This window comes from Gallinula chloropus, assembly GCF_964237585.1.
Source record: "Gallinula chloropus genome assembly, chromosome: 2".
Classification (NCBI taxonomy): domain Eukaryota; kingdom Metazoa; phylum Chordata; class Aves; order Gruiformes; family Rallidae; genus Gallinula; species Gallinula chloropus.
In genome coordinates this window covers 157,787,304-157,812,792 of record NC_140086.1, presented here as the reverse complement: position 1 = coordinate 157,812,792, position 25,489 = coordinate 157,787,304, and the positions used below count along the sequence as shown (strand labels likewise).

The 25,489-nt window shown below is 37.6% G+C and overlaps 1 protein-coding gene across 1 annotated transcript in view; it reads left to right on the top strand.

Moving 5' to 3' along the window:
- Positions 1-2,051: 2,051 nt before the first annotated feature.
- LOC311189120 (sodium channel protein type 5 subunit alpha-like) overlaps positions 2,052-25,489 on the top strand; it is a gene marked incomplete at both ends in the record, with an annotated part of 38,636 nt that continues 15,198 nt past the window's right edge. Inside the window, 15 exons of the mRNA XM_084260700.1 lie at positions 2,052-2,324; positions 3,758-3,876; positions 5,277-5,366; positions 6,450-6,578; positions 8,402-8,496; positions 10,489-10,731; positions 11,297-11,360; positions 11,957-12,101; positions 13,265-13,459; positions 14,928-15,119; positions 19,290-19,392; positions 21,062-21,300; positions 21,424-21,576; positions 22,728-23,081; positions 24,024-24,476. Of these exons, the coding sequence (XP_084116826.1) occupies positions 2,052-2,324; positions 3,758-3,876; positions 5,277-5,366; positions 6,450-6,578; positions 8,402-8,496; positions 10,489-10,731; positions 11,297-11,360; positions 11,957-12,101; positions 13,265-13,459; positions 14,928-15,119; positions 19,290-19,392; positions 21,062-21,300; positions 21,424-21,576; positions 22,728-23,081; positions 24,024-24,476 (2,847 nt within the window). The remainder of the gene's footprint in view (positions 2,325-3,757; positions 3,877-5,276; positions 5,367-6,449; positions 6,579-8,401; positions 8,497-10,488; positions 10,732-11,296; positions 11,361-11,956; positions 12,102-13,264; positions 13,460-14,927; positions 15,120-19,289; positions 19,393-21,061; positions 21,301-21,423; positions 21,577-22,727; positions 23,082-24,023; positions 24,477-25,489) is intronic.

Sequence of the window (25,489 nt, the reverse complement as noted above, 5' to 3'; positions counted from 1 at the left end):
CAGAAATAGAAGACGTTCTGGTGCGGAGCCACAAAGCATTAAGACACCTGCAAAATTCTAGGAGAGACTGATCTTCTCATCAACATGCATTTGTGAGAAGGGCAATGCCAGCTTTACTTAATTATTTGGTTTGTGGTAGTCCTTTATGATGTCTTTAGTTTTTTTAAATTCTGCGTAGCAGCCAGTGGGTGTGGAGCTTTATGAGGGTTTATCAGTGGTCAAATCACCTCCTAGTGAAGTTTCTTTTGAGGAACTGCAGGTCCCTGGCTTTTCTAAGCACATTGAACAGGGGTGGTCCCAAGCAGAATTAAGCAGAGCAACTGTCCCAGCTCTGTCACTGATATTGCTGTAATTTCTCAAGATATGTGTACTAAATGACTATTAATTATCAAGCCTTGGTGTGAAAAAAGTGCAGGAGTCATTGTCAGCAAAGGTAGTGAAATAATAGGAAGCAGCATGCTGTGCTTTGTGGTGTGATGTGTCATACACTTGTGATGTCATGTCAAGGTAAATGAATTTCAACAATGTCATAAAAACTTAAGGAAATCTGGAGGTGTGTTTGAAACTCATGTTTCCCAGACACTGCTTCTTGGTTTTGGCCTAGATTTATAAAAGTTTGTAATACAGTTGGCTATTCAATTTCAATTCAAATACTCTTTCTCAAACCACGTATGGTAAATCTTGCTTGGGGCTGCATTCCCAGTTTGCTACTCAACAAAATTAGGAAAAAGCCTTGTGAGTGGAGCTTTTCAGCCATAACTAAATGGCACAATGGGAGGAGCTAAGAGCCTGAAGAACAGAAGAACAAAGCACAAGTGAACAAATCAGCACAATCAGAGGCAGGCAAAGGTAAAACTTGCCATTTCTTGTGTTGTCTTAACTACAAGCCCTAAATAGCTCCTTGGATGTACTCAAAACTCAACTAGACAAAGCCTTCAGCTGAATTCAGTGTTGGCCTTGCTTTGAGCAGAGAATGGTTCTGATGAGCCTCAGGGTCCTCGCAGATATGGAAATAACTACTGTTTGCAAGAAATATAGAGGTACAGTAAGGTGCTGCTGATAGTGTAAGCTGCTACAGAGAGAAGCAATCAGGTGATTGTCAGTGCTGACAGAGATGAGATTTTGTCACTTCCTAGCTGGAAAGGCAAAGGAAAAAAGTATCTTTTTGAAACCTGAATTATACGAGATGGACCCAGAACCAATTGTAGATCTTTGTTGGTTTTGTTTCACATTACCCTTTCCTCTGAATGAATGTGCTTCTAGTTGGTTTTGCTTTATATCCTGGAGTGCATCAAGCACAGGATAACCAGCCCATCAAATGAGGGGATTACACCACTGTATTCAGTATTGGTGTGGTCTAACCTGGGGTGCTGTGGGTCACTCTGTGCCACAAAATTTAAGAAGGATGTGAAGATCCTTAAATGTGTCCAGAGGAGGGCAACCAAGCTGGTGAGAGGATTGGAAAGAATGTCCTGTTGAGGAGTGGCTAGAGACTTTGGGCTTGTCTCTTTGGGAGAAGAGGAGGCTGAGAGGTGACCTCACTGCTCTGTCTAGCTTCCTGGGGAGGGGATTTGGACAGGGAGGTGCTAAGCTCTTCTCTCTGGGGTCCTGAGAGAGGACACATGGGAATGGCTTAAAGCTGCTCTGGGAGAGGTTTAGATGGGACACGAGGAAGCCTTTCTTTACCCAGAGGGTGGTCAGGCACTGGAACAGGCTTCCTATAGAGGTGGTGGATGCCCCAAGCCTGCCAGGGTTTGAGGCATTTGAACAAGATGCTTTAACTTGGTCAGACCTGATGCAGTCAGGCAGTTGGACTAGTTGGTCATTGTAGGTCCCTTCCAACTGAAATAGCCCTGTTCTATCCTATCCCATCCCATTCCATTTTCATATGGGGGGTTCATGGAAGGAAGAAATAATTTGTCTGATGGATATTATTGTTGTGCATTATTGTTGTGTATCATTTCCATTATTTATAATTGTCCATAGCTTTCTCTTTTAAGCTATTTCTAGCACTGGAAAAAAAAAACCAACAAACCATATAGAAAGAAAGAATGGATCCCTTGCTCTGGCCATCAGAAGCTAACAGCTTTCGACGTTTCACCCCTGAGTCTTTGGCAGCAATTGAGGAAAGAATTGCTAACAAAAAAAAGCAGCAAGCCAATGTTAGCCAGAAGAATAAGGGCCAAGGAATTGAAGAAGAAAAACTCAGTCCTCAGCTTGATCTGAAAACCTGCAAAAAACTGCCATCTCTGTATGGGGATCTTCCTGTGGAGCTCATTGGGGAACCCTTGGAAGATTTTGATCCGTACTACAGTGATCACAAGGTTAAAATTTTCAAAAGCGTCTTTAAATTTAGTTTTGTCTGTTGAACTCTTAAAAGATAGTAAAAGCTGTATTCAGGATTTTGCTGTATTCAGGGTTTTGGTGGTTCTGTAGACAAATCTTTGACCATCACTAGCAGGGTTTTTTGGGTAGGAGTACTAAGGTATGCTTCACATTATGTAATGAAAACATATTTTAAGTTCCAGTCAGCAATCAGAATTAATTATGAAAATATGCTACACTTGATAGATACACTTTGATAGAAGTATATTCTGGGATAATTGATGCTTTGTTTTCCAGAACAGTTTACATGATGTCTGTGGGTATGAACTCACTGTCATATAAATGGTGCCTGTCAAACCATAGATCACACTAGAATTACTGATATACTGCAGATGATTTTGCTGAATTATAAATATAACACAAATTAGGGGAGACATATGTGAGATATCTCCAGTACTCTGTCAGAAACGTATATTTTCATAATAATAAATAAATACTGATATTTTATCTCATCAGTTTTGTTTATTGCACCATATTTATATTGCATATACTCAGTGCTATTGCAAAGTGTTTTGTGTTGTTGCCTATAGGAGTGTGTAAAGATGTTCTAGGAATCCCTTCTAAACGAAATGTCTGTTGTATGATTGCTTACTATTGAGGGGGATACGACCTGAAGACCAGAAGGTTCCATCCAGTCCTATGTTGCTGTCTTTTATGTATAGCAGCAAGTCATCAAAATATAATAATTTAATCAGAAACACGCAGAAAGCTTTGTTCTTTCAGAGGGTTTTCTTCTGAAAGTTATCAAAGTGATACTCTTGAAGAAAAGAAACTAAGGCTGACTCAGTTGTAGAAATCTGCATATTGAACTGTGGGTTTGATTTAAGACATTTCATTTTTACTTCACATGGCAGAAGTACTGAGCTGCATGGACCTTAATGTAGCTTAGAGGCAATTTACAGTATTACTTGATAATGAAGAGATATTTCAAAATTAAACCTTTTGCTTTTGACTGGACTGGATTCTGGCACTCCTGCACAATATGTATTTTGTAAATAATCTTTTGTAGCCTATAAAACTGTCTGTGAGGAAGGTACTTTTGAGTATGATTAACACCACTGTTGCAGTCCCAGAATAGTATCCTTTAATTACTTTGACCAAATGAGTGTGATCACTTGCTTTTCAAATTCATTCCCATTACTACTTTTTCCTCACAGGCAATAATAAACTTTTACATGGCTAGTGCCTTTCTTTTGAAGTCTAGTATCATCACATCACAGCTCCAGATAAGAATACAGGAAAGCTTCACTCATAATTGCAGATAGATACAGTTGTAGATGCAGATTTGAAAATATAAACATTTAATTTTTTTTGGGGGGGAAATGTGTTCCATTAAAATATTTCATATCCTATGAATATTGTTTTTTAATAGACTTTCATGGTGCTAAATAAAAGAAGGACTATTTTCCGGTTTACTGCCACGCCTGCCTTGTGTATCTTTGGTCCTTTTAATCCAGTCAGAAAAGCAGCAATTAAAATTCTGATCCATTCATATCCTTTTATTGGTTTCACTTATTTCAGCTTTTAAACTGCTTTTTCTGTTCCTCTGTTCATCTTAATGCAAATGTAAGCTCATGTGTGTGTAATAGGGATTTGAAAAAGATGATATTGAATTTTGTTGTACAACAGCTAAGATATTTTATATAGTATTGATGCAAGTAAAAATGTCAAAAAGCCCAGATTTAAAGTCAGTTTTGCAGATATTGTTGTGAAACAACATTTAGAGGCTACTGTATGATACTTTAGTCCTTTTTCAGAACTCCTTCTAAATATCTACTGTGGTGACAAGCTGAAATTTAAACCAAAATGAAACCAAAAAACCCCACCAAAAGAAAACAATAAAACTCCCACCCAAACCAACCCCAAAATGATGACTCCCTAGTTACTAAAAAGTGAAGGCAGTGCTTTGCTGAAAGACTCTGATGTTAGCCCAAGAAATATATTTCACACTAAATTTTAGTAAGTTCTGAAGAACTTTTAAATATTTTTTTTATATTTTTACAAAAATATAAGTGTGGTTTGAAGAATGTAAAAATGTGAAGGATCATGGGTGTGAAACCACAGGATGATTAGTTTTGGCTCTTACTGCAAAACATAATTTTAATTTGGTATTCTTAATTTGTAGAAATAGCTCCTTTTATGGGAACTTTTGTCTGAGTATGAATGTGTATTCATGCTGCTAGAAATTATTAAATTGGCTGTTCAGTTTCAAATAAACACTACATTTAAATTAAATTTTCTTTTAACCCCCCCTCCCCAAATCTCTTTTATTAAGTGGTACATGAACTTTCATGAAAGGATGTGTTTTCTTATGTATGTTTTCATCACCTACCACATAAAATTAGAGTTTTCTGAAGTTATGGCAGAACATAGATGTTCCTTGTAGCAACATATATATGGATTGCCAGTTTCAAAGACCACTGGTTATTGATAGTATTTTCATGTGTTTTTTCATAGGCCTAAACCCCCTAGCTATTATGGGGTTGTGACCTACTTCTCTTTATTCCATGCTTCTGTTGGGAAGAAACAGAAGTTTCTAAAGTTTCAAGTAACAATAGGCAGCAGACCACTCATGTTTTCTTGAATTTATTATGTTCCTCATCTCGTCTGTCAAACGTATTACGTCCCACTGATATCCTGACTTCCAAGTCTATCTTCACATGCAGATAATTAATCCTTATTTTTAAATCATTAAGTTTACCCAGCTGGGCAGAAGTTTGATCTGACATCAGTTTCTCTAGAAAACATGTGAAAAGTCCTGAGCATATTCAAAACCAAAGTAATTATTTGAATATCTGTATGGTTTTTTTTTTTTTAAATGTGCAAATCAGTAACTATTCTGAACATCATTGTTTCATAATATAGTGCTTTTTCCTTAACTTATTATTCACAATATTTGTTGGCTTTATTACATGTACTGTGATACTCAATTGTGCTTCCATGGCTGTCAATAATGTTCCAAAAGAACTCAACTGGACTGAGTAAGTATCTCAGTTACCATTTGTTCACTTCTGAGGCTACTAACATGCTGCACTGAAAAATTTACATGTGATGATCTAATTCTGGGACTAGAAGATGCTCAGACAGATCTCTCAGGAAGATTTTGCACTAGTATTATGATTGTTGTGTCACACTGTCTTCATGGAGCTCCAGTGCCTTTTCTTACAGGCTTACACCATATGCCTTTTTCTCTGTGTTGGCTAATTTTGCCATCTGGTATAATGCAGAAGCTTGCCCCATTTTCCATTTTAAGGATTAAGACTTTTAGAGAGACTGTGCAGCAGGATTTTAACTTAATATTTCTATTCTTCAGCAATGATCTCAATGTCTCATATGGCTGGCTCATGCAAAAAGTATAAAGGGGTAAATATTTATTCCATTCTTTTTTGCTGTTTCCTGGGGGCATCCCTTGTCCACTTAGGAAGCCATCTCTTTATTACAACTTGTTACCTGTTGTAACTGTGCACTGTATGCAGCGCAACTTGAGTTATGTTCTGGAATTAAATGTAGAAAATGTGCCTGGGGCCTTAGAGGTTCTGTAATTTTAATTCCTGTTATTTTGGGGTAAGTGTGGTGATGATGATAGCTTAATTTTAGGTAGGGTTTCTTTCAGTTATAGAGCATTTATCAGAATAAATGTATGAAATGTACAAGCTTCACAGTATAAATGTATAAAATATACAAATTTCACAGGTTAAAATAAGTCCTTATGGTCGTTGCTCTGCCAAAATGTTTGACATTTTCCAGACTGCTTCAGAACATAAACAGTCTTAAATTTTTTTTGTAAGGAAAGGTGAGCTATCTTTCATCCAGAAATAGTATGGTGTGCTTATGTGAACATTTGTGATTATAGATTTGCATGGAAATCATACTACAATTCCAGAAGGCATCTTCATACCCATGGAGTTTCTGAAAGTAATGTAACCTGTCTTATTTTACTTCACATTTTCTACCTTCATCTCCATCCAGTGACTGTAACCTAGAAAAGGTATAAAAGTGCCTGAATGTTTCAATTTCATGAGTATTTTCATTTCTATAACTTTAATATACACTTTTTTTCTCAGGCATCTTTTTACTGGCATATATACTGGTGAAATAATGATAAAAATATTAGCAAGAGGATTTATTTGGAATGAATTTACTTTTCTTCGAGATCCATGGAACTGTTTGGATCTTATTGTCATTATCATAACGTAAGTAAAACTCAGTTGTTCTTTTACACTCAAGGGACAGACATGCAGATGAAATGCTATTTGATACTGGTGAAGGTCTTTAGAGTGATTGTCATCCTACCTGCCTAAGAGTTACTGCAGTTGAATCACCCTTTGCCTATCTGGAAGGAGAAAAATTGTCTCAGATGTTAAAACAAGACCTAAATACAAAGCTCATTGTGAAATTGATTGATTTAGTACAGATTTAGGTTTTGTTAAGAGATGATTGTACACAGAGCCGAAACCAAGCACACCTCTTTGTATTGTCTGAGTTGTACTCTGGATCAGATGAAACTCATGTGAGAAGGATCCAAAGTGGGTCACAAGGCATTGAGTGACATGGTAATAAAACAGATGAAATACCAAGAATGTAAAGTGATGCTCAAGGATAAACAGACCTAGCTTCACATACACCGTTGCGGGCCCTGAAATAGCTCTGCATACCCAGTCATGGGCCTTGAAATAGCTTTCATTTGTTGGGAAGATGATCTTGGAGTTAAAATAGACAATCGTGTGAAAACACCACTCCAGTGTGCAATCATGGCCAGACAAGGAAATAGAAAATGGGGACATTGTAAGAAATAAAGAAGCAGAACACATAGTTAAACCTCTAGACTTACATCAGAGAAGATGTATATCTTCTATTCTGCACAATAAGAAATTAAATAAATTAGGACTCATGAAAAAAATACAAAACAGGAACATGGTTGAAGTCTGTGGCACAGAGCCAAAAAGAGAATAAATAATTTATTTTTTATCCTACGACTAGAGCTGGAGGCACCAAATGAAGTTGTCAGATGGCAGAATGAAAAAGAAGGGAGTATTTTTTCGCACTACGTGGAGGCATATTCCCATAGGAGGTTGTGTATACCAACCCCCCCCCCCCCCAACAGAAGGCTTCAAGACAAAATCCTGGAAGAAAACATTAAGAGTTACTTTGAACACAAAGATATTATGTCTTGTTCAGGAAGTCCCTGAGCTATAAAATTGCTGGAAGCATTAAATTTGGGAAGCATCACTTCCTTGATTCTAAACTTCCCTGTAAACATTTGCGGTGGGTCGTTCTTGAAGATGGGGTGATAGGCCAGATGGATCATCACTGTGGCGAACTAACACCACATAGCTAGGTGCATGAGAAGTGAGGGATCAACGGAGTACAAATTTGCATCTCAAATACAGAAACTTAACCTCAAAAGCAAAATAGTCTTTCTTGAAGCAGTGAGCAGATCTGCTCATGCTCAGTCTCAGAGCTTTCAAAGCAAATCTGTGTCATTTAGGATTTCTGGTTAGTTCTCAGATGTCTTGTTCTAATCAGAGCTATAAAGTAATTCAGATTGGAATAGACCTCTGGAGATCGTTTAGATTTAGACCTCATCCAGTCAAATGCTGAGTTTCCTTAAGGATGGAGATTCAATAACCTCTCTGAGCAGTTAATTCCAACCGTGTTGTGGGTTTTTTTCTCCCCAATATCTAATTGGAATGGTACACGTACCATAGTATGAGAGGGTGTGGTTTTGACACAGAAGGTTTTATATTTATTTGTCATTTTGGTGCATAACCCACTTCAAACTTTAGGCATCCAAATCCACACTAAGTAAAAACTTGCTGTTTCTTTTCAGGGGCACTATTCTAAAGTCTCACTGCTTTAAATCAATACCTGGAAATGGATTTAGATTTCTAACTTCGGCATCTACTATAGAACATATTTGACCTTTTTATTTTCTGTGATTTATTCTTTACTCAGTACGCATATGCTCTGAAAACTAGGTTTCTGCATTCAGTTACAAGGTGGTTTAATTTTGTAGGTATGTTACTATGTGTAGTAACAGTGCGAGCAAGGTTTCAGCTCTTCGAACTTTCAGAGTCCTGAGGACTTTAAAAGCTATTTCAGTTATACCAGGTAAGAAACAGCACACCTTGCTACGTTACTCTCTGCTTCAGCAGTATGCAATTTCTAATTTCTCTCCTGTTCTTATCTTCAGTTTTCTGGTCACCTTTTATGACAGTTCATGGGATCCCAAGGTGTGACTGGTGTTTTCAGTTTGCAGTAACTCTCACCACCATCCTTACAGATGTCCAGTTTTACTTAGCCCAGTGCCTTTGTCTTCTTACTTTTGTCTTTCCTGAGCAGCACACCCTATTCAATATATTGTCTTAACATAACAATGACAGTAGCATAATAAGCATGGTTTCATGTTATATTTCATTAGCTTAACCATCTATGCTTTATTTTCCCAGAATGATTACTTCACGGTATTTCAGAGTTTCCTTTGTTTTTTTGCTGGCCAGCCACTATCTGGATTCATAAACAGTATTTGGCATATGTTGTCCAGATATTCAATATTTTTTTTAAATTGCACCTCTAGTTAGGATACCAAAGTATGGAGTTCAGAATCTAACTGCAAAAACTTGTTTTAAAATCTATAAATGACTTTATATCCCATTGCCACAGTATATATTAACTTCACCATTTTGATTTAATTAAAAATATATTTTTGATTTTACTATGCAATTATAACAGGAAGTAAACATAGGATGTGTTTAATTTTTAACATCAAGCACCCCTCACCCATGCATTTCCTTTCATAATCAACATGGAGAACAGAGATTAATTGAGATTTACTTTTTTCTGATGAAAGACTTCCAGAAAAATCCTCACTACCACTCTCTGCCTATGCCATATTCCAAATTAAGTTATTCTACCAGAATATTGGTCTTTAGTTTATATATATAGCCCATTTTCATAGAATCACAGAATGGTTGAGGTTGACTGGGACCTCTGGAGCGCATCTGTCCAGCAACCCCACTCAAGCTGGGATACCTACAGCTGGCTGCCCAGGACTGTGTCTGGATGGGTTTTGGATATGTCCAAGGAGGGAGACACCACAACCTCCCTGGGCAACCTGTGCCAGTGCTTGGTCACCCTCACATTACAAAAGAGTTTCCTGATGATCAGAGGGAACCTCTGTGATTGAATTTGTGCTCATGGCCTCTGGACCTGCCACTGGCCATCACTGACAAGAGCCTGGCTCTCCCTTGTTCAGTGTCCCTTCAGGTATTTATATACATTGAGGAGATTCCTCTAAGCCTTCTCTTCTCCAACAGTCACAGCCCTTTCAGCCTTTCCTTACAGGAGAGATGCTCCAGGCCCTTCATCTTTGTGGCCCATTTCTAGACTCTCCAGTACGTCCTTGTCTCCCTTGTACTGTGGAGCCCAGAACTGGACACAGTGTTTCAGGCATGGCCCCTCTGGTGCTGAGCAGAGGGGAAGGATCACCTCCCTGGACCTGTTGGCCATGCTCTGCCTAGTGCAGCCCAGAATGCCATTTTCTGCTTTTGTCTCAAGGCTACAGTGCTGTCTTGTGATCAACTTGGTGTCCCCCAGGACCCCCAGGTCCTTGTCTGCCAAGCTGCTTTCCAGGTTGGGTCGTCCCCAACATATATTTGTTCCCTTCCCAGTGTCATAAATGTACTTTTGCTTTTAAGCTGGTGACATCTGTAAGGCATTATCTTCTAAGACAGGATTCCCTGAGGTCAGCAGAAGCAGTCCTTTATTGTAATGTGTATTTGGCACAGTGTGAAGCTCTTGGTTAATGCTAATCAAGCCCAGAAATCTCTCCGTATTCATTAAAGCTCCTAATAGTTTGCTTAGATGACATCTTGATTTAGAAATTCAGGTTAGCAAATTAGTGTTAGAAAGAAGCCAAATAACTTAAGATTGGGAAATTTAAGTAAAAATACTTTATTCATATAGTTTATCTCATTTTATACTCTGAAGTTGCAAAATCATTTACCCTGTTTTCTGATATTTGCAACTGGTTTATATTGTCATATGTGAGCACTACTGAATTCCTCTTCTCATTTTGTGTGTTATTGAATCTTATTTTTCTAGGTCTGAAAGTCATCGTAAATTCCCTTATTGAATCTGTCAAGAAACTTACGGATGTGTTGATCTTGACTGTTTTTTGCTTGAGTATATTTGCTATGATAGGCCTCCAGCTTTTTATGGGCAATTTAACATCTAAATGTGTCCTCAAAAATGTTACATACGATGACTTATTATGTAAAGATGCCAAGATATATGTACCAGACAAAGAAGGTAAATTTTATCTGTTGCTCCCTTTACATAATCTGTGTATCTTCCTATGTACATCTTGTTTTTCCCTAGAGATGTAAAAGCATGGGTGCCTGTATTTCTCACAGGAAGGTATGTCCCTCCACTGGCACAAGTAGTAACATCAAGTCACTGGGATGACTGAATGTGACTTAGTGAATGTGGGATTTGAAGAAAGATCCCAGTCTGTGGGATAGAGGGGGTGGAGTTTTCTACGAGCATTTCCTTCTTTACCTATATGCATTGCACAGGGATCCTAATTTTAGGGATACTGCACAGAAAACTATTTTTTCCCGTCACTTAAGCTGTACCATTCAGGGATTTTGCCTACTTCTTGCTGAGATTCTTATTTTTACTAGAGATCAAATAAAATCTTGCACTGTGAGTTATGCATTTAATTTTTTTTAATTTCCATGGGGATCTGCTGATAAACAGCCCTATACCCCACTCATTGTGAAAAGTCTGTCAAGGAAATGTGGTCCATCAGGCTGTTTTTTAAAGTGCAGTAATGTATGATTTACTGTCAGAGTGCTGTAGGAACTGACAACTTCTGATTTTATGGTTCCTTGATATGTTTTTATATTAGATATCTGCTACAGAATGAATAAATCTTCTGACATATTGCTCTGTGGGTTCACTTCAAGTCCTGAGTAAGTGAACAAAACGGTTTTAATACTTACTTCTTGTTTCCTTCAGATGTACTGTACTGTGGTTTTACTTTTGCCCTGAAGGAATGGTGATGATTTTTCAGGTGGAAAATATGTGTGTGGTTAAATTAAAAACTAGACATTTCACATCAGAAAAAGAATGATACACTAGGGTGTAAGCAATTATGTATGTGCTTTGTTGCTAACCTCTGATAATATAATCATAGTGTAGAATGATACAAGAGAGGAGGGGAATAAATCAGTAAAGATCCTTATCTTGGTGAATTATTTATAAATAAGCATATTTCCACACCCCCCACTCCCCAATGTATTCGAATACATCCTACCTCAGTGGACAGTTTCTGGCTAGCCAGGAACTAGACAGAACTAAAGTTTCTGTGCCATTTCTTTGACTAGACAAATGGCTTTGTAGCATTGCCTGATACAAATCAGCCCTCCTGGCAGAATTATGTTAGGGAATAATGAAACGGACTTGCAGATAAACTGAACAAATCTGTATTTGATGTTGTGTATTGGATGCTTTCAGGTACAATCTGGTACTGCAAGTAAGTATGATTTAACATTTCTTTTGTGGTTAGCAATGAGTGCCCTGAAAACTATACCTGCAAGAGGGCTGGGAAGAATCCTGACTTTGGTTATACGAGTTTTGATCATTTTGGCTGGGCCTTCCTTTCTTTATTCCGTCTGATGACACAGGATTACTGGGAGCGTCTCTACAGACAAGTAGGTACTTTTATTACCTGCCAGAATGACTTTAGAAATGCAGTTTAGAACTTTATGCCCACTAGAAGAATCTGCACCTGTTTTAACATTGCTGATAACAAATTTCTTTTAAAATCAATGTAAATAATAAGGCAGCTTCAGCAGCCCAAGTTGTAACACCTTCTGCAAATGGCATTGGCTGGGAGCAGCCCTGCTGTGAATGGAAAGAGTTTTGTTGGAGAATGTACTTGTGTCAGTGATTAATAGTTAAAGCTTAATAGGTGACTACAAAAGGGGTAGTTACATATTCATATTAACATATGTTAATATGTTAATGCACATTAAGAAATGTGAATATGTAACTACCTGCTCCTGCAGGAGATGTGAAGATTTGTTACAGACTCTTTTCTCTGTTTCTCTTCCTTTTAAACCCTGACTCCTCATCAAACCTTTTCACTCAATAGAAACACTTTCACTTCAGGTCATTTTTGACAACTGGTACCAAAATAATTGGAGCCTGTATGTTTTGATTCAGAAAGCTGTATGTAACTTTTGACAAAAATGATGTAAATTGCATGTAGAGAAAACTCTGGATCCCTGACACCTATGCAGCACCTTTGCTAGGAAGGAAATATCCTCTGCCTTTTTCTGTAACTTCCATATAGTCCATTTAGCAACCTTTATTAATTGAGATTTTTTTAAAAATGGATACATCTTTTTGTCATTTGGAGGTCATGTGGTTTTTAGTTTTAAATGTCACAGGGCTGGATTTTGAGCCATCTCTGCTGCTGCCTTTTTAGAAAAAATATAAGAATAAGCAATCAGTCTAAGGTTGCTGGGAGAAGTTCAATTTAATTTTAGGAATGGATTTTATTAATCCTTCTCTGCAGTGCATGGCATCAATATGAATGTTTGATGGTCTGTTACAGAAAGAGAAAACGTATGATCACAGAGGAGATTTTAAGAGCTGAAATGTATTTACTTGAAGGCCAGGGGAACTCCTGAATAGATGTATTTCTAGATTTTATGTGTAACTTACACCAGAGGTAGTTCCTTCTGTTGTAGGGAAGTATGTGGACTTTTTGTATTGTATAGGAAAATAAATTCTTGAAAGTTAGTTTGAAATTCTATTGTAAATGTTAGTTTGTTTAGAATTTATTACAGCCTTTACCTTTTCCTCACAGACTATCCGTACATCTGGAAAGAACTACATTTTATTTTTCCTGGTGGTCATCTTTTTATGCTCATTTTATCTCTTCAATCTGATCTTGGCTGTAGTAACTATGGCATATGAAGAGCAAAATAGAGCTACTCTTGCTGAAACAGAGGCAAAAGAAAAATTACTTCAGGATGCCCAAAAAGTTCTAGAGAAAGAGAAGGTTTGTAAATGTATATGTAATCTGTAATATGTGGTTCCTTTTTTTTCTTCCATTTGTGAATTAAGAAAATATTTTTTTTAAATTAAATGTGCTTCTTACAATACTTTCCCACACTTCATTTTCTGTCTGTAAATACACATGTGTAGGTGTATGTATATATGAACATATATAAACATTTCTGTGATACAAACAAACACCATGAGTTCAAGTTAAATCATATAAAGTTTTAGTATTTGCAGCCCTGACATTGTATAGGAGTGGTTTGCTGGCAAGTGTAGAGCTTTTATGGTATTGCAGGTGTTGCATAGGTGCCTGTGCTTGGTGGTTTGCCCTGTTCTTCTACACTGTGCGATTGCTGCGTACAAAAATTCCTTTCTCTGAACATTCCTTCTTGCATAGCCTGATGTAGGAAGTATGAGTGGGTAAATTTACATCCATAAGAAAAGTTGTCATCTCTGCAGTTCCATGAGATTGAAAGTTCTGATGTAGATAGGTCTCAGGATGTATTGAAACAGCATTGTGCTCTTTAAGGGGTGTCATGCCTCTTTCTGAGTGATTGCATGCAGAGGGTCCAGCAGCTGACAGGAGCAGGAAGAGTCTTTGGCCAGACTATTAGTACATATTAATGTAGAAGGACATCCAGAGACTCCATTGGTTACTTTGCAGTTGATTTGGAGAGCTAATAAAGACCCACTGGATTTTTCTTCTTGGCAGAGCTTTACCTGAATTCATTCAGTCCTTGGTCTATAAGGGACTGTGTATCACCTTGTTGTTTCTATTTTATTCCTGAGAAGTGAAGCACTTGAGCTGAGGCATTAAGTTAGATTGAAAATTATTGTAAGACATATTTTATCTTCCAACATTTTGTGAAAAGTACCTCTGTTATGCTGTTAACAGTCAGAAAAGTCAGACTTGTAAAGGGACATCATAAATATTCTCTCACAAGTATCCAATTTCATTGTTAAGTGAAAGACATCACCAGTTAACCAAATTCCTCCTTGGAGCTGTTGACAGGTATTTCTCTGTCTGGAATTCCATCTGGCCAAGCTTTACTTAGGCTTTTCTTCCTTCTATTTTTCTTTCAACACGATTAGTAAAGAAAAGTTTAACATTTTAGTATTTAGTTTGACTCCTTAGTCTTCCCTTGTTTTAGAGCTCAACGCTCATTTCCAGAGCAAGAAAAGGAGAATGAAAAGATACACCGGAATTTTCTGTAATTCAGATACAAGACACAGTATCTGAAGTAGCAAAGGAAAACTTTAATTACAGTAGCTGATAGGTAGCACTGCTTTAACTTTCAGTATTTTGAGTAGCATTTTGTTCTCCTATCTTTTACGGTAATTTAATATGTGAAAGGTAAGACTTATTAGTGCAAACTATTCAGATAGCATAATGATTAAACTGTCTATCATCCTAGACTGTTTGCCACTTGTATTAGTAGATTGACATTTTGCTGTTTCTTTTCCAGATGTTGGCTGCTGAAGAGGGTAATAATGCCTTACCTGCAATACCTGAAATGTCAGTTGCTGATTTGAAAGATTCAAAAGAAAAAGAGATGAAGAAAGGAAAACCTATTTTAGAACAAAGTTTAATTTTAGGTGATCATGACAAGGAGGAGCATATATTTCATTCACAGCCTGGTCACTGCCAGAAGAAGCTTGTAAGTATTTAAAAGAGAAGATACAATCATTAGATTTGCAAGTGAGTCTGTATGGACTGAAGTGGCTTTCTGTAGCATAGTTAAGACACTTTGTAGACCTCTGCACTTACATTGTGGTGAGATCTGGCATCTCCATTGGGCTGCATAAGCAAAAGCACAAAATCCTGTGAGTTATAGAATTTCACTAAGGACCTAACCTTTTTTTTTTTTTTTTCTCTATAAATTTTCTGGCCTAAATATTTAGGGTTGGATTCAGTTCAGCAGGAAGACTTTTAATATTACGGGTGTGATTCATTTGTCTTGCTACAAGCATCTACTGCCATTTTAGATGTTCTTGGGCAGGTTGGATATCCTGGATACCTTCCAGCAGTCTGTGGATATCTCAAGCACATTATGGCATCTCAAGTGTTACTATAATTCCAAGATTTATGAAACTGGACTGTGCCCCAAGTATTTTTTTGGAGGTGTCTACATGTAATTTAGGCTCTAAAATCCCAGAGTCACATGGAGATTAAACTTTTGGGGTCACAAATTGATACTTAGTGACATTAAAGTGTCTTACCTGGTCTCTACCTACTCTACAGAGGGATACAGACTTAATGTGTCATGCCTGCTGAGTGTGATACTGTGAACATCTCAGATACCGAGTGTCTCAGACCATCTGAAATGGCTTTAGACACTTACATTTAAGTGGATACAACTTAAAAAAAAAAAAAAAAAAGCTTCAGTTAGAATGGCATTTTAGATGCCCTGTGCACGTGGACAAATCGAATGCAGATGTCAATGGTAGGCTGAATCCACACATACTGTTTCCCATCTTGATTACAGAAGTGACTTTGTGGCTTTGGAAAAGATCCCTCTGCTCATCACTCCTTTCTAAATCCGTTAAGAAGCTGCTGTTAAGACTTGTGATTCTTAATTTACTTAATTTTGGGTTAGTCTTTTTTTCTTTTTTTTTTTATAGTAGTGTGTAGAGAATCCAGGTCTTCTTCCAGGTGCATAATGAAAAGTTATGGGGAACAAGTTACAAGGATAATTCTGACAAGTTATTAAGGGGGGGGGGGGGGGGGGGAGGGGAACTGTGACAGAGGATAAACATTAGAACATTTTTACAGCTGCTCAGAATGCATCTGGATAAGACCCTACAGCAGAAGTTTGCCCTGGTTTGAGTGATGGAGACATTCCCAACTTCAGTTTTTCTCTGGCTCTATGTAGGCATCCAGATTTCGATGCCAATATTTAAATATTTGAATCTTGAGCTGAATCTTCTGTAATCTTCTCAGGCAATCATCCATATTACTGAGTTATTTCCAACAATATCTAAAGGGAAAGCTTTTAATGCCTTTATACTGGTTCAGCAACAGCTATTCTCCAGTACAGGCTTGTGACTTAGACCAAACAGGATCCACTGGAAAAACAGATGGCAAAAATAGGTGTTTGTGTCCAACCTTGGTTCCCACTTACACCTTTAATAATGCAGGCTGGAATTCCAAAGCAGTCTTCATTCACCCTCTCAGATGTGCCTCTCCCATTTCTTTGGTGGCCATTCACCATGGCTGAGCAGGGTGTCTAGATGTGGAAAGCTGGAAATCATCACCAAAACATACACTATTCATTTTTGTATTATCCCTCACCCCTCTGTCTCCCAGCATAATTTTTATCACCAGCTCCCCCCATGATAGTCTGTTCCATCTCATAGCAGATTCTCTCTTGTTTCTGGGAGAACATCAGAAGTGTTCCCACCCATCTCATAGAAAATGGAAACTTGCCAGCAGCAGAGCTAAAGGAGTAATGGGCCAACTTTCTTCCTCTTGCAAAGTGTCCTTGTAAGGGAGCTTTTTATCAAAGATGTTATTCTAGCTAAAATGGATTAGGTTTTCATTCTGGCAGTCAGCATGTTCAGAATTTCCTCTAAATTCCCTGACCCTAGCTATATTAAATTATGTGCCTGAGCTGAAGGAGTCAAAATCATTTATTTGGCAGCAACTGCCATCTGTCATCTCTTTTAGTATAGTATTTGCTTCTTATAGAGTGTCATTAACTTTTCCCCTGCAGTGTTAAGAATTTTATGCCATTTTGTGACCTAATTTAGTCCTGGTGTCCTTAGAGGGAACACTGTGCCACAGTCCATGGTAGTGTATTATCATATCTACTGAGGAAAAAACCCCCATCTTTCCATAGCAGGTCTCATATCTTCTGTAAATATAAAAATAACTTCTTATGGCTGATTATCCCTATTTAAATTTTCTTCTAAGCCTGTGACTGTGTTGCAGGAGATGACTAAGCCAGGAGATAAATTTGGTTTAGTTCCTATACCTTACTTCTCCAAGGCTGCAAAATGCGTGCAGGTTTGATCCCAAAAGCAGTCTGTGTTTTTGCATTTCAGAAATAACATTTTCAAACCCTTCCCAAGGTCCCTTCCCCTTTCTGTGTGCAGAGAATGACCAGGTTATGAACATCTCAATATAAGACCTTTTGGAAACAGAAAACAGGTTGCATTAGAACCTGTTATGAGAAATATTAAGTAGAACCCACTTTTGGGGTTTAAACTCCACTGCTGTGTTTGCTAGTGGATGCTCTACACTATCTGCTTGAAGAATTCCAAGACCCAGCTCCAGGTAATTGTGACTGTATGAAATCCTGCAGTCCTATAGTGTCTTACACATACTTACAGATGTCATTTGACAAGAGAAGAGGTTATTTATCAATCACGAGCATTCTTTAAGTTGCGTAGTCCACCTCTGAACTCACTTCCTCTCACTCCCCTACATCATAGTTCTCACTTTGTCCTACAAATGTTTGTATATCATATTTAAAAAAAAATCAAAAAGGATATCTAGAGCATGATCCAAGCAGTGTGAGCTGCTCCAATGTAGAGTTCTACCATCAGTGAAGTAAAATGGTTGCCAAAGGGAAAAAAGCATATCAGATAGAAACATTTTGTCAGGACATAATCAGTTCTATGGCGTATTTACTTAGTGTGTATCTCTATTGTAAATCACATTTTAATAGAATCACAGAATCATAGAAATTTTTTCCAATGAGGGTGGCAAAATGCTGGCACAGGTTGCCTGGGGACATGGTAAATACCCCACCCCTGGAAACATTCAAGATCAGGCTGGATGGGGCTCTGAGTGACCTGATCTAATTGGAGACTTTGCTCCACATTGCAGGGAAATTGGACTACATGACTTTAAAAAGTCCTATCCAACCCAAACTATTCTGTGATTTTATGATTCTATAATATTTTTACTTCTATACCTTCACAGAAAGAAAATGAAACAAATCAAGGTGTTCTGAAAGGGGATAGTAAGGTACTGTGCATTGTGATGCCATCAGTCAGTAGCTCCCGGTCAGTTAGTAGCTCTAATTTTCTCCTCTCTGATAGTGGAATCTTTGTTCTGATTGTTTTTCTGCACCTCAGAGTCTCACCTATTCTTTGCAGCCTGTGTTTTGCAATGACAAAGAGTCATTAAAAGGTGTGTGTGTGTGTGTTAATGTGTCATGAACCAAACCTTTGATAATAATTCAGCATGTCCCATAAGATACAGGTGTTGGCCTGTCTGTTCTTCAGTGCACACCAGGAACCCTGAGTTTAGCTTTCTGCAACTTCTAATGAAAACAAAAATAGTCTCATTCCTAGTTTTAGGTAGTTCAGTATTGGTGGAGATCTTGATAGGTTTAAAAAGGTGAGAAAACTGGTAATTTAAAATCACTAAATATTCTTAATATTAATAAATATTTATTGTTCCTTAATAATCCATATTTTGCAGCTAAACAGTCAATAATATATTCAAGCTGATCATCATTATTTTTGTTCTTAATGTTTTTATCAGTCACTGGAAAGATGGAATGATTTCTTTTTTCCTTTGCTCCTCTGTTAATGGTTCTATACTTCTTATACAGTGGCATTATTATTGTTGTTAAATATTTTCAGAAGGAAATAACTTCTTGAAAAATATTGCTGCTTCTGATGAAATGTCCTTTGCCTTCAAAGGCAAACACGTGATACTGTTTTATTGTTTTGTTTTACATTCTTTCAGCAAGGTAAAACTTCCTTACAGTGTATACTTAAAAAGGGTTTTTTATCTTAGCCTGGGGATAAATTTTGTATTGCCATTTATTCATATTACCTTGTTATATTATCTTCTGGTTTTTTTCTAACCAAAGAGGCAGATCCTGCTGTCCTATGAATTGTCAGTGGACTCTATTAATGATCCTTTTCGAAGACAGAGGTTAATGAGTGCAGCCACTGTTATTACAGATAATTTGGGTAAGTCATTCTTTAGTGTTTTTCCGAAGGCAACTATGTAACTTGACCTAAGAGGTCACAATGTCACAAACAAGCAGCATTATTTTAAAAGTCACTCAGGGAAATTATGCTGCTATCAACTGGAAATTTCAGTAAAATAAATATTCTTGTAACTCCTGTAACTGCAACTGCAATTACCCAGGGTAAATTATACCTGAACAACTTGATTGCCCTGTACAATAAAATGACTGGGGTTTGTGGATGAGGAGAGAGCAATGTTTTCTTTTGTCTTGACTTCAGCAAGGCTTTCAACACTGTCTCCTACAGTATTTTTTCATCCAAGTTATGGTTTTAAGGGTTGCATGGGTGAACAACCAGCTGGACAAAAAATGGTTGGATCTTCGGGCTTCCAGTGTCTTGTGAACAGGTTGCATTCTACCTGGAGACAGGTAATAAGTGGAGTACCACAGGGCTGTATCCAAGGATGCGTCTTGTCCTAAGTGACCTGGAAGAGGCAACAGAAGGCTTGCTCTTCAATTTTGCACATGACACCAGATTTGGGGGGAACCTTTTGATACGCTGGTGGTGAGGGACTTAGGCTGGAGTAAAGGACCAACAGGAACCTTATGGAAATTCAATCAGAACAACTGTAAACCTCTGCATAGCTGCAAGAACCTATTGCAATAGTACAGACTGGGAGCTGGCTGGCTGCAAAGCATCTCTGCAGGAAAGGCCCTGTGGGTCCTTGTGGGCAGTAAGCTAAGTATGAGCTAGCAACATGCCCTTGCAGAAGCTATGGCTAACAGTGTTCTGGACTGCATTAAAAGGAGCACAGCCAGGGCAAAAATGATTATCACCCTCTGTTAGGCACTTGCTACACCACATACTGTGCCCAGTTTGCCCCTCAACTTCCACAGTAGAATACATACATTGAGTTCAGTAGAGCTCAGTTAAGTTCAGTCGGGCTGGAGCACTTGCCCAGTGCTGGGCTGGTTTAGCCTGGAGAGACAACTTTCAAGGGAAGTTAATAACAGCCTTCCAGTGTGTATGAAGATACTATCAAGAAAATGGAGCCAGGCTCTTCAGAGTGGTGCACAGTGGGAAGATGGGACAACAGATTTAAATTGAAAAAAGAGAGCCTCAAACTGTGTGTAAGGAGAAGCTTTCACCATGAGGATAGTCAGAGAGGGGAACAGTTTATGCAGTCTGATATCATGATTGACCCTGCTTTGAGAAATGGGTTGCACTAGGCATCTCCTGAGTTCCCTTCCAACTTCACTTATAACCCTATTGTCCTCAGCTAGGGACACTGAGATATGGGGATGCCCTTCACTTTATCCTGGAATTTCTTTCAATCCATGCTGCATTTGTGACTCTGAGGGTGTTACAAAGGCAGTTAAATTATTGCTCCTTAGTGCAAATCTGTTATCATCCTTCAATAATATAATAAACATCTGAAGAGATGGGTAATATCACCTGTTTCTGTAATTAGGAGAATTGCTGATGGGGATCTTTGAATAGCCTGTGATTACTTTGTACAGAATAAGTGAAACATTTGTTTTCAATTACGTCATTCTGCTAACATGAGATTTTTCTTTTTAGCCTTTTCTATGACTTATTGTCTTTTTCTTCATACTATGAAATTCCTCATAAGATCATTAATCTATCACTTTCCCTCTTTGTCATTTAGAACTGCGAGAGTCAAAACTGAAATGCCCTTTGTTAGTGAAACGTTTGGCTCAAAAGTATCTTATTTGGAATTGTTGCTCATTCTGGAGAGCAGTCAAAGAGAAGGTGAAATTGGTAATTTTGGATCCATTTGTGGATCTCTTAATCATGGTTTGCATTATTGTCAATACCTTATTCATGGCTCTGGAGCACCCTGACATGCAATGCAATTACCAGAAAATGATTTTTATAAGTGACAAGGTAAGTAAGAGCTAAATTAGAGTGAATATGGAATTATAGCCCTGTATTTATGCTGAGACAGTCCCACAAGGAGACATATTTTTTCAGTGACTTTTTTCCTGTGTTTCTTTTTCCTCTTTCCAGGTCTTCACTCTGATTTTTGCAGCAGAAATGGTCTTGAAAATCATTGCTCTAGATCCTTACAACTATTTCCAGCAAAAATGGAATATTTTTGATAGCATAGTTGTTATGATTGGCCTAATAAGCTTTAGAGAAAATCTGTCATTTTTCAGGCTGGTAATGGCTTCTTTATTTTTTTAAAAAGTACATATGTTGGATAGATTCATAAAAGATTACAGTGAGATACCCTCAAATTATTTTAGTGATGAATCGTTAATTTGCTTGTCTTTGCTAGTACATAGTAAGCCAACATGAATGTTTAATTAGTGTAACAATTAAATGAAGATTAAAGAACATGTTCAATATGTTTATTATACTGTGCATATTGGGTACTATAAGTCCTCTGGCACAGTGCACCCCTGTGGAGATTTGACTTGGCTGCGAGTTCGCAGGTTCCCTGTTGGGTCAATACAGTGGCACTGCTCAACTACATTTCAGATCTTTTTCATGATCTTAAGGATAGCAAAGGTTGCTTCTCCCTTTTGAATTGAGATTTGTAAAACAATGTCGCTTTCCTCAAGGCTTAGGCTTGAGGAGACCTTAAGGGTTTCTTCCATTGTACAGAAAAAGAAGCAGTGTCTCTGAGGTGTATAATGTTACTTTTTTTCTTACATCTTTACTATTTAGAATGCTAAATTTACTAATTACTCCTAAGATTCATCGTAGCTGTGTTGTGTCATCACACCTAGAAACTTTGTTTCTTCTTGTATATCATGAGAGATTTTAAAAGCCCAGAGTGCTAATTTGACTAAAAATGTCCTTTTTACTCGTGAGGGTACATAGAATAGATCCCATCTGGCTTTTCAAATCCTGTTTTAAGTCAGTTGGGTGAGAGGTAGATTCAATTTCTCTCTGATTGCATTTGATGTAGTCCAAAATGTGGTAATTTTATAATGTCCAAGTACTTCTAAACCACTTTATTATTATTATTATTATTATTATTATTATTATTATTATTATTATTATTATTGCTATTATTGTTATTGCTATTAATACTAATAGAGTTACACATGCTCTTACTTAACTTAGCACAAACAATTTGAAAGTTTCCTTTGGCAGTTCTCTGTTTTCAGTAACATTAGCTCCCTGAATTGAATCACAGTGCTTTCATATTGGAACAACTAAAACCCTTTCTTTGGGAGAAAAATTATGATGGTGTTACTGAAGCAAGGACAGCGTGATAAATGCTTTTGGTTTGGTTTTTATGTGTGCTGTGTTATCTATGCAGTGTTCACCACTCACATTGTTCTCTTGTGTTTGACTTACAGCTCAGGATCTTCAAATTGGCAAAGTCCTGGCCAGCCTTAAATACTCTTATGAAAATAATTCTAAATTCAGTTGGTGCTCTGGGTAACCTCACTCTGGTTTTGATTATCACGGTATTTATCTTTGCTGTAGTAGGAAAGCAGGTTCTGGGCACTTATTATGACACAAATTTCGATAAAATAAGCACCAGTAAGGATTTGCGCTGGCATATGAAGGATTTTTGTCATTCATTCCTGATTATATTCCGAATATTATGTGGAGAATGGATTGAAACCATGTGGGAATGCATGGAAGTGGCTGGAAAAGGGCTATGTCTTCCCATTTTCTTGCTAGTCCTGGTGATAGGAAACCTGGTGGTGAGTTCTGAGCTGTTTTTCAGTCCCTACTGAATGCATCCAGTTACACTGGCATCTTTTTTTCTGAGGCAAACTTCATAATTTGAAAAGTATTCACACTGTTCTCCTTTCTGGATGTTACCTAATGTATGTTTTTCCCTTCTCTTTTTTCTTTTTTTCCTTTTCCCTGGTCTTGCTCTTTCTCACACAAGAGGTAGCTGCAAATCAAAATACACAAACTCGTTCTTTCTACCCAGAGTACAGAAGTGCAATGCTTTTGATAGTTTAGAATCACAGAATGTATTGGGTTGGAAGGGACCTTTAAAGGTCATCTAGTCCAAGCCCCCTGCAGTAAGGAGGGATATCTTTACTAGATCAGGTTGCTCAGAGCTTCATCAAGCCTGACCTTGAATATCTCCAGGGATGGGGTGGATTTGATGTTTGATTTCTTCATCTTTTCTGTTGCTAGGATCAAAGAACATAATTGTTCAGTTCTTTTAATGCTTACCAACTTATATTACCAATCCTTATATTACCAAAATTTTACAGGACCCAGATGTTGTGTTTTGTGTGACATATGGTAGATCTAATGTGTATATATAATGGGAGATGAAATATTTTTCATCTGCTTTGTTTGTTGGTCATCACCAGTTCCTTTTTAATACTGGTGCTATTAAGTTATCTTTGCCTGCTTTTTATTCAACATATCTACCTCCTTGTACATTATGGACATCAGAGCATGAGAAAATATATTTGATATACCTCACTTCCTTTTATTCCTGTCTTTCCTTACAGAAGGAGATATATAATATTCTATTAAAATTTCAGTGTAATATTAAATAATTTCATTGCAGTGACTGCTGAAAGCAGGATTGAGATTTTTTTAAATGAATCTAAGGAGAGTTTTCTGAAATGTCTTTTCTGTTAGTAGTAGTGTCTCCAATTTCCTTTAACTATTTTAAGGTGCTCAACCTCTTCATTGCCTTGCTGCTGAGTTCATTCAGTACTGACTCCTCAGTGGGACAAGAGGAAACCGGACAAATGACTAAATGCCAGATTGCCATTGAACGGATTTGCAAGGGCCTGCAGTCTGTTAAAGGCAGAATTTGGGAACGTTGTGGCAAAATAATGAAACGACGCCTCAAAACAACAGCCAAAACCAAGACTTTGGTGAAAATTTCTACCAAAGGCACAGAGGAAAATCATTATGCCATGACTGATGTCAGAAAGGATACACACAGCAGTTGCTTTGACATTGGGTATTACAATACTGATGAGAGTTCCTCAGTAACAAGGAAATATGAAGATTTTTTAACCCATCGCAGTATCAGTGTTCCCATTGCATTAGCAGAGACTTACACTGACGAAGGTGATGATGACCACAGTACATGCACAGAAATAGAATACAGAACACAGGTAAGGAATATTAATAATTGAAAAATTATAGTAACTTGCATCTCTAAGTACAATCTTGAAGACTCCACAGTAAATGTTATCCCTTCTGTTATCCACTTTAATTTCTTTATTCTTTGAGTAACTTCAAAATACTACTTATTTAATAAGGGATCATTTACCTGATTATTTAATAAAAGATGTTGAATGTCCACCTTTTCATCATTCTCCTCATTAACAGCCATAATTCTGCTTCTGTCTGGTCTGGTTCTATTTATTGCTGCCCATTGATAAATGAAGTTTGATCAAGATAGGTTCTTTCTTTTTGTCTGCTTTGCCTTACAGATGGCACCTGGAGTTTTTGGAAGGCAGGCCTCTTGTGCTGCTTATGTGGAACCCAAATAATGGCTTCACCTTACAAAAAAATATAACTCATAATATTTTTTTAATCCTCTGTTCACCTCTATGGTAGTTTGGACTCCCCTTTATATCTCTTGATTTTGTTATGTTGGGCAGGATTAAGCTCAAGTCTTAAGCACTTAAATACAGAAAACTAAATACATGTCTCTGCATGCAAGTGAGGCATTTATATGACACATAAATAACAGTGCAATTAATTCACCTGTACATAGGTATTTAGGGATATATGAGGTACTTCAGTTGTCTGACATATAAGACAGAGGAGATATAGGAAGTCTTTTGGCATCAGGAGGCTGTGGTATGTAGAAAACACCCCAGATGGCACTAGGTATCACCCACAATTAGCTTACTCTATTTAGATACCTGACTCTTACGATTCCACATACTACTCACCTCACAGATGCCAGGTGCCATGTGAGGTGCTGGATTATCTCATACAGCTTCTGAATGCACCTCCAAAAAGGTGTCTGTCAGTTCCTGTAGATCTTGTGCTGTATTTAACTATGCCATGAGTATGTCTTAGGTACCCCTACATATCTTAAAAGACACAAGGCAGCTTAGGGGAAAAAACTGAATCAAACCCTCTGTGTCCTCACTGCATTCAGTAGCATCCCTTG